Genomic DNA, 14382 nt, shown 5'->3' on the forward strand with positions numbered 1-14382 from the left:
TGTGAATGAACTGGTTATACAGTGAACCCAACACATCCTGCCTACATGGCAAATTGTTTTGATGCAAAATATATTTCTATGTACTGAAAATGATGTACTATATATTTAGCACCTTGGAAAGGATTCTATGTACAGTATATATACACACACACATATATATACATATATCTAAATATATATGTATATACAGCTGGTCCTCCCTTAACGATGTATTTGTTTAACCACTACTCAGAGTTACGACAAATCTTAAAGTATTTACCCCTGCTGACAGGTTACCACGGACTAGAATCTCTAGTTCGGCTTCGCTGTAGTTTCATTTTTGTCACTTGTTCATGTTTAATTGTCGTTCAGATCGTGAAAATCCAGGGCCTTTTTTTACATTAATTTTGCATATTTATATAAGGTCGTGTTTTGGCACTTTGACGTTTGTGCTTAATTCAACACCGATGTACTTGGGTCCACGAGTTCGCACACTTTGATAGATTCGATTTTTTGGTGCATTCACCATGTTTCTGTACGAAATTGAGGCCCCAGATGTTCCGGTTTAATAGCGGGTCACAACCAATGTTTTTATGGCGCCACCTGCTGTACAAGAGTGTGTATTCTCATGGTAATTACAATCTAATTACAATCACAGGAAAGCCATCGATCTAGACATAAAAATGAAAATAATTCGGGAGTATAATTTAGGTAAGAAGGTCCAAGCGATCGCACATTCGACAATCTCTACCATCGCAAAAAAAATGGCTAATTTGTTGTTCGGTGGGGTATTCGTTTAACAACCGGGTTTTCGAAATGTAACTCAGTGAGGACCAGCTAAACATATACATATACATATATATGTATATTTAGCTTTTAGCTTCTGCTACGTTGTTGGCTTTCCTTTAAAAGTTGCCTTGCCTTGCCTTGAGAAATGTTCATTTATTCACACAGAAACACTGCAAGTCGCTCAATACAACACATATTTAGCAACAAAGCTAAAAGGCAAAAAAATATATAACTCAACTCAGGTGTTCCACCTCCAAAGTACAGGACCTGTTGTAGGATTTCTCCTGCGCTCTGTCTTTTACTGAAGAACTAAAAGAGTACTAGAAAATGTGAAAACTTGTAGACTAGTCTACAGTTATGTTGCTCGTGCGCTCAAGGATACTGATTGTCCAAAACATCATTAACTGAATGTCCGCGACGGTGGGGTCGTTTTTTTTAGCACATCATAAATATATTGTAGAATAACTCCATTTAAATAGTGGGGACGGTCCTATCTACTGAAGCTTTAGGGACAAAATCCCTGGGTCAAAAAGGGACATGGCAGTTTGCGAGTGAGTGGGCTGGGTCAGCGTCTTCTCCGACTGTCTACAGGTGAGTGTCCTCCTCATCGGGAATGTCCTCTTTCAGCAGGTTCTCTATGGGAACGATCCAGCTGTCGTTAAACTCCCTGTTCAATTTCTTCTCCTGCATCTCCGGTTGAACCTCCATTATGTCCAGCATGGGGTTGTCGTGGTAACCATTTTCCACCGTCTGCATCTCCTCCGTGAGCTGTTGCTGTAGAAAAAACTGGGGTCACATTTGGGGTAATTTTCAGTTGTGTTGTTTTTTTGTAAAAAAAAAAAAAAAAAAACTTTCATAAACCGTTCGTCTGTTGGAAGGGTACTTTTAATAGAAATATTCAGTTTCACATCACTTACATTGTTATATCGATGCTGTTGAATTTATTAAGAGGTTCTTTCCTAAACACCGGATTTTTATTAATGAAAACTATGTCCTCTGAGTCAGAGCCAGTCGTTGGTAGTATCAGTAATACTCGATCCAGGTGTCTGATGGCTACACCGAGACACCAAATGAACAATGAAAAATATTCTCTTCTTTTACAGAATTGATATACTTTAATGAATACGCAAAATATATTCTGTAATATATTTGCGACATCTTGCCAATAGCCACTCTAGGAAGCTAGGTGAGAAGTTTCACATCCACCCACCCATCCATCCAATCACCCATCCAATCAGCCGTCCATCCATCCATCCAATCACCTATCCAATCACCTGTCCATCCATCCATCCATCCAATCACCCATCCATCCATCCAATCACCCATCCATCCATCCAATCACCCATCCAATCACCCGTCCATCCATCCATCCAATCACCTATCCAATCACCTGTCCATCCATCCATCCATCTATCCATCCATCCATCCATCCATCCATCCATCCATCCATCCAATCACCTATCCAATCACCTGTCCATCCATCCATCCATCCGTCCGTCCGTCCACCTCATCGACACATTCTCTTTGTACCAGAGACCTCTGTTTGTCACTGACCTGGTTTTCTTTGTATGGCCTACGGTGGTGAGAAGCACAAATGGCGAGGATGAAGATCATAACAAGGAGAGCGCCACAGGAGGCCAGAATGGCTATTAGCGTTTTATTATCCGTCGGTTTCTTTAAGGAGAAAACACACATACAAAAAAATGATTTTTTTCCGATAATTATACCAGTATCAATACTTTGTTTAAGTGCTACCATTATGAGACAAAGTTGTCTTGATCCAGAGAGTCACTGCCCTCTTCTGGTCACTGGTCATGTGACGTGAATGGATCAGTTACATTTTACCTTAAGGGGACGCTGTCGCAGCACAAAGGCCTGTATGTAGTGAGTTACCATAAAAGATGTGAAAATGACTGCTTTGTACAGTTATTCATTAGTATCGATACTTTTTAAGAGTAACTGATAGTATATCGATACTCGTGTGTATCAATATATCAAATTGAAATTTGTTGCAAATTTGTTTCCACATAACAGGTCCCACTTTGTCCCACATGAACATCATCTTTGTCGAATATTTTGTTAATTGCGATCCACTCGCCCTCCATGTACAGTACAATACATTATCAATGACTGTATCCATCGATATCTTTATTAGCGTCATAAATAAAAAAACATGTAGCGAGGAGTTAGCGCTTACCTTAGAGACTTCGTCATAATACTGCTGTATAACATTGGGCTTCACTGTAGAGAAAACAACGTGTTCTGGTTTTTTACTCAGCAAACCCAAAAGTATTTGTCAGAGATACGTGCTGAAACATTTTATGCGCACTACATCTGTACTCATCGTTGTGACGGCGGTGCTTTACCTATGCCTTCTATAACTGGAGCTCCAAACAGTTTTCGTCCATTTTGTTCTCTCCAGGTTAACGTGCAGCTTCCATTGTCCATATTTGCCATCAGACGTTTACACAGCTCTGTCAGTTCTTTGTCTCCCTCTACCTGAAAGTATAGTAATACTATACTATGTTAAAAATGCTGATATTTCACAGGTAACAAAACCTGCTCTGCTGCCATCTAGTGACTGAAGGGTTATTTATCGTGCCATTACCACTACGTTTACTACCGTATTTACCCGAATATAGGACGACCCTGATTATAAAATGAGCCCTCCTCTCTGACCAATATTTACTTTGTTTAAAGCTGACGCCCCCTGCTGTTGTGGTCGTGTAGCGTCATTTAGAGATAAAATTGCTTTACTGGAGTTGACAGCAAAAAAGAGTGCGCTATTTTTGGTGTGAAAACTGTGACAGTTACATCAGGGAGGACACGTCTGGAGAACTGCGAAGAGGTGTGGGAACTAAGGAAACTGGTGAAACACAGGAAGGGTTTCACTCAGAGATACTGTTCAGCAGTTTGGCAACAAAAAAATTTGATTGCTGACTCTGCTGCTTCCTGTAGCTAATCAAATCTTGGACAGTGGAAGGACCGTCACGGCTATGGTGTCGTTAAATTCAGGACTCTAATCCGAGGGTGACTTAAGGCATAGACCAGGGGTCACCAACCCCCGGTCCGGAGGTCATTTGGTACCAGGCCGCAGTAGAACACACTGACAAAATGTATTTCAGTTTCACTGATGTACTTCATTCAAAAAGAATCCAGTCATATCCCTTTACTTATTTTCATTAAAAATCTCTAGTCTAGTCTCTAGTCTTGGTTTATTGGTCTAGTCTTGGTAGTCTTGGTATATTATGTGTATATTACCTTTATATACTGCGTTACTGCCTCTGAACTGGTAGTTGGTCGAACGGCTGTATACGCAAGTAAATCATCTCATTAAAAAGCAGTATGAGTTTACTTACTTGACTGTCATCCCTCATAAATTTTAACTCCTTTATTTGAAGCTAGAGACGGCGCGATCCGATACTTGGGATCGGTCCGATATTGGTCAAAATGTAAGGATCAAACATCGAACAAAAACATCTATAGTCCTTTCGATCTGATACCTAATCCCAAATACTCAGCTTAACTTTGCACCACATGCCGACACTATCACCTCAGCAACGGCAGCCCGCGGCCCCCCAGAGGACAAAAAGGGTACAGATACAAGTTGCAGTATTAATATCGGAATCAAAACCCTAATGTGCACATTTTAACACATTGGAGAAACCCCGTTCTCTTCCACATACATTAAATTTTAGTATATGAACGTCCCAGATCGCCTATTTTAAAAATGAATAATTAGATACATTTTAATGTTAAATGTAAATCAAACGTTTAAACTTACCTGATGTTTGCTGTTTAAGGAATACTGTAAGAAAAGTCAAACAAAAGTTCAGTTAGTCCAAAGCAATGATACGGTATTTCTGATTTACGGTTTGTTTTGTGTTCTGCATTGTATAATATATGATAATCAATATTCACTATTTTCAGTATTGAAGTCACTATTACTGCACATTGAGCTACTTGTGACTTTCACAGTAAATCGCAGACAAGAAGTTGTTTAAAAAATCCAAATTTCACAAATCAAAATCCAAGTTCCTGCCAAGGTTTGATACAATATTCATCTGTCAACTGTATATATACGTATATATATATACATACTGTATATACTGTATAAATAAAAATATATTTATACACCTACATGCAAATATATGTAATTTTACAAAATATATATATATGTTTCATCAAGCAGGCCAGATTGTACTGCCTAGTGGGCTGGTTTTGGCCCTCGAGCTGTATGTTTGACACTCCCAGTCTATTGTTTATGGGGGATCTGGGAGTGTCAGTAGTATTACTGTACCCTAACACTAAGTACAAATATTATAATTCTCTTTTTTTGCTTAGTTATACCTGATAGAACCCTGATTCCTCCTCTTACCTTAAATGTCTTATCGGGGTTTGTGGTAGTGGCCATGGAGGTGGTGGTTTGCAAGGCTGATTTTTGAAGGATGATTGCACTTGGAGTTGTAGCTGGAACAAAACTGTCAACTGGTGTTGTCTGCTCAGGCGTAGTTGTTTGTTCTGTATCACAGAAAAGAGACTACATTTAACCCACAGAAATAAGCATGCGGGGGAAGTTTCACTAATTTCACCAGTATGATTCCCGATAACTCAGAATGGCATTGAACTCCAACTGAGTTTATCGCGGTAGTTTCGTTCCAAGACCCACCGCGAAATGGTAAAAATCAGTTTTTCGGGGTTTGCCCTCTAACCATTTCTCTACCCATTAGCGATACAGTAATCCCTCTCCTATAGAGTAACCTAACCGAGTACGCATTGTATTAGCCAATAGTATGCTGTGTATAATCTCGTCTTGGTAAACAAAGCTACCACTAATCGTTCGCAAATGCGCTTATATCCATTTAAAAAAATAATCCACATTTTTAAAGCCAAAACGTTCGTATCTATAATTATGTTTTTTAGTTGTTTTTTTTTTCTTTGCTATATTTTGAGATAAAGCGAAGATTTCGCGAGATTGGATTAAAAAAATCCTTTTCACCAATGTAAAGAAAGTAATCAATTTGACCTACCTTCTTTTCTGTTTGTACTAGCGTCCACTGAAAAAGTCGTGGACTGTCGTACCGCTGTGCTATCCGTTGAAACCTCGAGGGTTGGAACCTTGGCGGTTGGAACCTTGGGGGTTGGAACCTTGGGTGTTGAAACCTCGGGGGTTGGAACCTTGGGTGTTGTAACCTTCAGGTTAGATGTTTTTGTAAGGTCGGGCTGTCCTGTTTGAAGAGTGGTGGGCATGGAGCTGGAGGGTGTGGTGACAATGGCAGGACTAGTTGTCGGCTCATTTCCGGTCTTGACTACTGCGATGCTGGTGGAGGTGACCAGTGGAGGTGAAGCGGTAGATGTGGCTATTTCAACTGGAACTGTACCAGTAGTGGGGGCATCAGTGATGCCTGGATGCGTGATGGGGCCAGCACTGGATGTCCCTGTCTGGGTAGTTTGAGGATCTGTTCTAGATGTCGCCGCAGTTTTGACAGTTTTGACACCTAAGATTAATGTTGTTGACACCTCACTCGCAGATGCGGTAGTAGTGAGGTCAGTGGCAACCGGGACGGAAGTCACAGATGAGTTCTGCGCGAAGACACAGCAGAACAGAAAGCCTGAAAAAGAAAAAAAAAATAAGATGTAAGTAAAGTTATAAAATTACTCACAAAATAGTTGAAAAGACTGAGCCATCGGTGAAAACTAGTGATGCCCGATAAGATCTGTCTCAGCCCAATATTAGCATAATTATGTAATATCTTTAAGAATCGTTATTGTTTTTTCCTCCGATAATAAAAACCCAATAATGCAAAACTAAAAATAGTTTTGGGGAAAAACGGCTGTATATGAAAATGACAGTCACTAGATGGCAGCATTGCAGCTTATTTTATTAATCTATTGTAGTAATCAAGGGATAATGGGTGGCAGATGATATATACTGTGTATATATATATATATATGTATATGTATGTATGTGTGTTGTAGTGATAATTTACTGTATGAATTAAATCATTTTATGCCATGCAGTCATGCATGTATTCAGTATCCCAAAAATATTCTATAAAATATTTTATATGCAATATTTATGAGTTAATATATATATAAGTTTATATATTCTCTATGTATATATTTATATATACATGTAAACACATAGTACATACAGTACATACATACACATATATGGATATATGTATATGTAGGTATGTATGTATATATATATATGTTTATATATTGTATATATTTATATATACACATACAGTACATATTTACATAACATGTATGTGTATATATATATTTATATATGGTAATGCATTCACAGGTGTTCATTATTTGTACTTTTATTCTCACTCTACAGTGTTTTTGAGGCTCCTATAAATAAAATATATTCATCATCATCATCACAGAGTCCTTTTTTTAACTTGCCGCCCCCCGCCCAGGGTTACAACATTGGATTATCTGCGTACGTGGCATGTCCTTTGCTTGTTTTGCTCTTACTCCCACATTTTCTATCCTCCTTAAGTCCATCAATCTTCTCTGGGATCTCCTTCCACTCCTCCTGCCTGGCAGCTCCATCTCCTCCGTCCATCTGTCCTTAGCACGTGTCCAAAGCATCTGGACCTTATGTTGACCTTGACTGTGTAACTATAACTCCAGATTGTTGAATCTAAACTGTTGCTCTGATCTTCTTATTTTGAATTTTTTCAACCTTAGTTACTCCCAAAGCAAATCTCTGCGTCAGCGCCTGCTCGACTACCACACACTGCGTTCAATCAAACGCATCTTCATCAAACTTAACTGTTGTAAGTCTTTTCACTGCCCATGTTTTTAGACAACACCTTTGAGAAACCGTCTTGTCCTTTCCTCCTACCGCTAACCTGAAGTTACCCAAGACACAAATGAACTCTTAACTAAATATTTTTTTAAAAAGCATTGCGGAGTGAGTGTTGGTGAAGGTCACTGCGGGGAATTCTGTTGATCCAATATCATTTGCAGGTCCAATACAAAAAGCAGGATAAATATGTTTTTACTGTGTTGTAGTATTATGTGGGTTGTATTCTTTTACATACATATTACTATAAGCATATAGTAACTCAAATTGTGTGGTTTTTGAAGAGCGCTGTATTAAACAGATGATTTTAGCAAGATAGCATTTACATAAACTCATCTAAATTTACATCTTTGGTTTTGGCCGAATATTACAGGACACTGAGGACAGTACTCTACACTACACTACAACAGTGGACAAATTACTTTTTTGTCTGATACCGATATGTGTGACTGTTTTTAAATCAATGACAAATACTGGCCGTAAGCAAACTTAAGATGTATTAGTCATCATCAAATGACATTACTTTATTTTACACAAGGTAACCTCAGTAGCTACCTTCATGAGGCAAAGATTTCATCATCAAAAAATATCATATTTTTCACATCTTTGATCGACTTACATCCTGATCATAAAGGTTAAAGTACTAAGATCAATCAAATATTTGGTGTAGTAATTTACACTTTTTTATTAATTAACTAGTATCAATACTTTATGACAGTAATTGATACTCGTGTGAGTATCAATATATCAATACCACCTAATCAATTCACCCATCACTAGAAGGAATCAACCCAGTGAGCGTGCACAAACATAGTGAATGAAGTGATGTAGTGGCGTAGTACCAACTCTCGTTAACTACAGAAACCCAGAGTTGATGTTTGTGAAAGGTCTTATCACCAAGGGTTGAAGCTCTGCAGGGCAGGAGCGTCACGGTCCGTGGCCGTACCAGTCACTATCATGATTTCCTAAGACTTCAGTATGAGCACGGCAGGAGGAGTAACAGTTCGGAGAACAACAACTCCTCAGGCGTCAGAGCGCCACCTAAATGTTGAAACCAGGCTGTCTAATATGTTTGTGCTTTACAAACAAAAGAAAAAGAATGGATGGATGGAGATAGATAGATTTAGTTTCAACAAGATCTAATATATAAAATATAATCATGTTATTACTATATATAATATTAGCTGTAGGAACGATTCTGTTCATTACATACATCATTGTTCAATACATGCTGTATATTAACAAGCATAGTGTGGATATAGTGCAAATAAATAAATATAATAAATAAAATATATGTGTACATATATAAAAACATATGTACATACATACCTACATAAAATGAATATACACACATGAAGAAGCATAGTCTGAGTATATATTGACACAGACATTGTGGGTATTGCACAGTATTATATGCACATTCACCGAACTCTTCGGTGATGGCCAAGCGGGGGGGCATGTCATTATGACTCATATGAGTCTCGTCCTCCGCCGAACCCCCGAGACTGACTCACCAAATCCCCAGGTTAAGATCCACTGTTATAGAGTTATTATACATGCTGCCTTCCCCACCAGTCACTACTGCTGTTCCCCAGTGAAGACTGGAACAGTTAGGTTGTCCCTCGGACAACAACGTGTTTGAGAGCTTAGTGAATTAGTGTTAGTGAATTGATAGAGTATTTCTTGTTTTTTTGGTTATATATTATATATATAACAAACAAAATATATAATTATCTTTGGGTTCTTTATTATACAATACATTAAAATACATTTTAATGAGTTATTAAATGTGACTATAAATTATGTTTTGTATATTTGTAATCTATTCAACAACTAAAATAGTTGAAGCCAAACGGTTTGTCTCAAAATACCACAGTTAAGCAGAGTACTCTCTTGGTGTATTTTGATTGGCACTCACATGGTGGCAGCAGTACAGCATTACACGCAGTGTTGTGAAGTAGGTACAACTTTAGAACACAACAGTCACACCAGCCCCAGCAGGTACACTGGTCTAGTCAGTGGACGAAGTGGAAATCAAGACAAAAGTATATGTTGTTTACAAAAAATATATACTAGTTAAAGAGGACTGTGACATACAGAGTACACAGATGTACTAGCTGTGATGTGTTTTACTCTGTTTTAAAAAATATATATTTTATGTATCCTGTGGTTAATTTCTCTGCTCTCGATGATTCACAGCCACAGTGTAGTAAGTAAAGCAGTATCTGTACTGTAGTTACAACTAGTTTTCTACTTTAATACACTGCTTTAAATACTTCAACTTTGGTCGAAACATCAGTGGCGCTGCGTTAACCTGATGCTGCACCGTGCTAAAGCTCACGAGGCAGTGATGCTGCTGCTGCTGCTGCATGACATTCATCCTAAAATGTCTTTGTCGTTAAAAAAATAAAATAAAATAAAATAAAACAAAGACATAAAAAACACGAGGACCGGAGATAACTCACAAAACATAACACAAAACTGTGACTCCAGATTTTAGAAAGTAGCTCAAAAAGAGAGGACTTACTGAGTGAAAGTAAGAACCAAACGATCCTCATTGTCCTCCCGTTTGTTGGTTAATTCTTCTTGGTCCTTGAAGAGTTCATGCGTTCATTAAACTTCTACTCGAGAACTGTCCCGTCACGTCTTTCGACTTAATTCTGTCAAGGCAAAACGCGTTTCTATTTTGTCTTTTTAACCTGAATCACAGGAATGCTTTTGTTTGTCTCCTTTTGTGGATTTGGAAGTGTTTCTATGGTTTCCTTGGCTGCACAGTTGTAGCTCAGTGTCTTTCACTCCCCCCAGTATCTCCACCCTGCTCCCTCCCCACGACCCTCCATTCCACACTCCCTCCCTCTCCCACAGCAGCCCACACTATATTGTTCCCTTTCCCACTGACCAATGCAGAGAACCAAAGGCACTTATCATTCAACCGGTCCATCCTAGCTGCTGCGGCAGAGTCGTCGCAGCTGTGTTAGCAGATAAACCTGGAAGTCAACAAAGGAACTTCATACATGACGTGACACATTATTCGATGTATTGCTGGCTGGATTTCAGGTCACGTGGCCTTATCTAAGACCGTAACTTTTTTTGCCTTCAAATTACGGTACAAAACAACAGAAGTTTGATTGTGGACATGTACAATAAAAATATTTCCATCTCATAAATGGAGCGGCACGGAGCAGACGCACTAGTTGTTGGAAAGAGTTTGTTGGTTTAGAACAGGGGTGACCAATATGTAGATCGCAAAAAATGTGTTGGAAGGTCATGAGCTATTAAAATAAATCATTTAAATATCAAGATAATTCTGAAGTGTGTTGTAGTGATCATATACTTTATGAATTAATCAATACCTCAACATATGTACATATAAAGTGTGAGTAAATATATATTTAACGTTAAGTGTGTTAAGTGTGTGTGTTAAGTGTGAGTAAATATATATTTAACGTTTTCAATGTAGGTAGATCACTTTATCCTGGGTATTTGAATAGTTTCTCCCAAGCCAAAAAAGTATGGACACCTGTGGTTTAGAAAATGGCATATCTATCTGGGTCATACCAACCTCCACCTCCACCTCCATGTCCACCTCCACCCCCCGAGTAAACATTATGTGACTGCACCGACTCCACGTGCTCTTTGAATAGTGTCTAACTGGAAACTTTACAGCTGCCTCCCCCCCTGCCCCCCCCCCTACAAACAAAAATGGGTCAACCATTTATTTTATTAAGATTAGGATTATTTGGACAACAACACTTCAAAAAACTTCATTAGTCCTAGCGATATTAGGAAGGAAAAACATTTCAAACTTCATGTTCTACCAGAAAGGCCCGTCGTTAAGGTTTTTCCACGCAGTCAATTCTTCATTAAATGTCGTGGAACAATCTTACGGAACAAATATTAGCGCTTGTCAGAGCTTCAGATGACACCGCCAGGGTGCAAATATAAACTAATACAGATCCTTCCTAAACTGATTAGTAGTTTTTGCTAAGTACATCCGATGGTTTAGTTTTTCTCTGAATGTGATCATTGTATGAACGACTACAGCAGTGATCAACATATACATACATGCATACTAACAGTATATATGTTAATATATTTATATATATGTTTTACTGTTACTTGCAATAGTTTGTAGTATGACATTATTCTATCCACAGAGGTAAATGTCCAGCTCTAAAGACAGGAAAAAATACTGCTCCGCCTGAATATGTACAACATATATTTCGATAATGTTCTTACAAAGTGCGACTGATAGCAGAAAGCTGGCCACATAGTAAAAAAAAAAATCAAAATGAAACTAATTTCAGACTTTATCCTGTTAGTACTGTCTGAAAGATATTATTTTGGAAAAATTACATAAATTACTAATTATTTCAATACGGTCCACTGTGGACCACTAGCAGTCCACGGACCAGGGGTTAGGGACCCCTGAGTTAAGGAATATGTTTTTACATATGTTCCTTGTGTCCTGGCCAAGCACACACAGACAGAAGCATGGAATGATGCTGTTCCACTTGGTACCAGGCTTCTGATAACAAGGTGTGAGGAATGCTCTCTGTCCGTCCATTTATCTCGTGGACAGAGACACTCTGTGTATAGAACTAAAATTCTTCTCCTCTGCTCTCAGCGCTGCAAAATATGATTCTGCAAGTTTTACTGAACTCCCTTTATTTGTGTATAACACATCAGTGACGTTACTTCTGATTTGACATCATGGAGGCTACTAAAACTCTGTGGTATTTGGCAGTATTTTGGAACATCAGCCTACAGCAGGGGTCACCAGCTATATTTTTTGGAGGGTCAGAATTTTTTTGGACAGACACCTTGGGGTCAGACCCTGAAATAAAAATCACTTTTTTTTTCTTTTTTTTCTTTTTGATTCTTACAAATTCACCAGTTAGTCGCGGGCTGTATGGCACTGTCCGGTTGGCCGGATTCCACGGACCACCAGTTGATAATCACTACCCCAGACTCTTCCCTGGAACACCGTGACCTCACAAATATTTGGTGTATTTGAAGAATACAAGAGTTAGATTCTGTTCTATTATTTTTTTGAATTGTCGATTGTACTAGTAGTAGTAATGGTAGTGGTGCTGTAGGAGTATTTGTGTCAGTATTACTTACGTACCATAACTCAGTCAAGTCAACAATACCACACAGACACCAAGTGATCACTGAGTGATCACTGTGTGTGGTGTCAGTCTTGCCCGTGCTTGGAGTATACACGGTAAGAACTGCTGTCTGATATTGCCAGTATTTCTTGCGCTGTGCTATTTCTTAAGAACCATTGAACGTGGAAAGGCGGAAAGAAAAAAAAATGAGAACAACAATAGAAGTGAAGAAAGAGATTATAAGAAAGCATGGCATTAGAATGACGGCTTAGCGTATGGCTTAGCAAAATTGTCGATTTGAACCAACCCCCACAAAGTTGAATAAGCTATCATCCATCCAATTTATCCATTTGACATTGATTCCTATGAGGAAATTGTTTCTATTTTCGAACTTTTCGGTTCATAAACAGGCTTCAGGAACGAATTAAATTGGAAAACCAAGGATCCACTGTACTTTGAAATTTTAACCCTATCATCTCCATAAGCCCTGGGCGACAGAAGAATGCGCTCCCTGTACAGCAAGTACCCATCAACGACTGCCCTGCCCTGGAAGGAATGATAAGGAGGCCAGAACAGTTTGTCTCCCTTCGTCCTTATCATTCACCAACCAGAGACACAAATACTCAGTGAAGCGTCAAAGATGGCAGTAAATTCCAGCTGTATTTTTATACACACAAATATATATATATTATATTTTTTATAATGTCATCAAGCTTTGATACAGTAATTATTAAAATATACATATATACAGTATATATGATTATATATATTAGGGGTCTAAGAAAATACACTCCGTATGTGGGTATATATTAACATTTAATGATCTAAGAAATGCTTGCCTTATAATAAAAAAAAACCAAACATTTGTTTAATATTGGGCCTCCCAGAAAGCAGATTTGCCGTCTAGAATGATGTCATCTAATGTGATGTTCTTTTAGACGTCCAGGGCGGAGTACAATCAATCCAGTTTTTTTCTGAGTTTGAGAGTAGGAAGTTACAGGGCATCCGGGTCTTTACAATATTCCTGGAGAACAAAACTGTTTTTTTTTTGGATATTCCTGGAGAACAAAACTTTTTTTTTGTTTCATTTGGATGGATGAGTAAATATAGTTGTCTGTTATCTGCATAACAATGGACGTTTATATATAAGTTTTCTAATACTACTTCGGAGGAATGTATTGAGAGAACAGGATTGGTTCAAACACTGAACCTTGGGGAACTCCCCAATTTACCTAATTTTCCCAGGACCTTAATTTAGAACATTACATTTATAATGAATGGTGTTATGTGTGAAAAAATGTTAGTCATTATATAAGCTAAAAGAAAACTGTTACTTTACTATACTATAAAGTATTATAGTTTGGCCTTATTTTTTGTGAAACTTTTCTTTTTCAGTATGTGCTTCAGAAGAAGCCACACTCAGACTTAAAGCTCATGTTTTATGTGAGTGTTTGCTCTTGCTGTCTAACAAATAACAAAGAAAAGGGTGTAGCGGAGGATGACCTGCCAAAGGGTAAACTAATGAAAAGGAGGAAAAGGAAAGGGAGGAGATTGTGTGTCTTTTTTGGGAGTCTCTCTTCAGACAGACCACTCCCGTACCTCCTTGTTTTTCTGAAAGAGATGTAAGAAGTCTGTAGCTAAGAAGGCTGCTGTGTGATGATTGTTCACAATGTGGGAGCG

General features: G+C 38.3%; 1 protein-coding gene across 2 annotated transcripts; it reads right to left on the reverse strand.

Moving 5' to 3' along the window:
* Positions 1-914: 914 nt before the first annotated feature.
* Positions 915-10498, reverse strand: podxl (podocalyxin-like). Of its 2 annotated transcripts, none has more exons than XM_008315236.3 (8): positions 10119-10498; positions 5799-6380; positions 5147-5289; positions 4553-4576; positions 3135-3267; positions 2966-3009; positions 2323-2442; positions 915-1554 (listed from the first exon to the last, which is right to left on the reverse strand). In XM_008315236.3, the coding sequence occupies exons 1-8, from the start codon at positions 10147-10149 to the stop codon at positions 1354-1356; spliced, it is 1278 nt and encodes a 425-aa protein (XP_008313458.1). In that variant the 5' UTR covers positions 10150-10498; the 3' UTR covers positions 915-1353. The 2 variants fall into 2 exon arrangements, with proteins under 2 accessions (XP_008313458.1, XP_008313459.1); XM_008315237.3 differs by having other exon boundaries at positions 915-1542; positions 10119-10496.
* Between the last annotated feature and the right edge of the window lie 3884 nt (positions 10499-14382).

The sequence above is a fragment of the Cynoglossus semilaevis genome, chromosome 8, assembly GCF_000523025.1.
Source record: "Cynoglossus semilaevis isolate Cse_v1.0 chromosome 8, Cse_v1.0, whole genome shotgun sequence".
Lineage (NCBI taxonomy): Eukaryota > Metazoa > Chordata > Actinopteri > Pleuronectiformes > Cynoglossidae > Cynoglossus > Cynoglossus semilaevis.

What these genes read in the sequence shown, in the direction of transcription:
- podxl (XM_008315236.3), bottom strand. Translation starts at nt 10,149, where the DNA reads ATGAGGATCGTTTGGTTCTTACTTTCACTCA. An exon ending in TAGTACAAACAGAAAAGAAG is followed by an intron (nt 5,290 to 5,798) that starts GTAGGTCAAATT and finishes TCTGTGATACAG; the next exon opens with AACAAACAACTACGCCTGAG. An exon ending in CCTTAAACAGCAAACATCAG is followed by an intron (nt 3,268 to 4,552) that starts GTAAGTTTAAAC and finishes CTATACTTTCAG; the next exon opens with GTAGAGGGAGACAAAGAACT.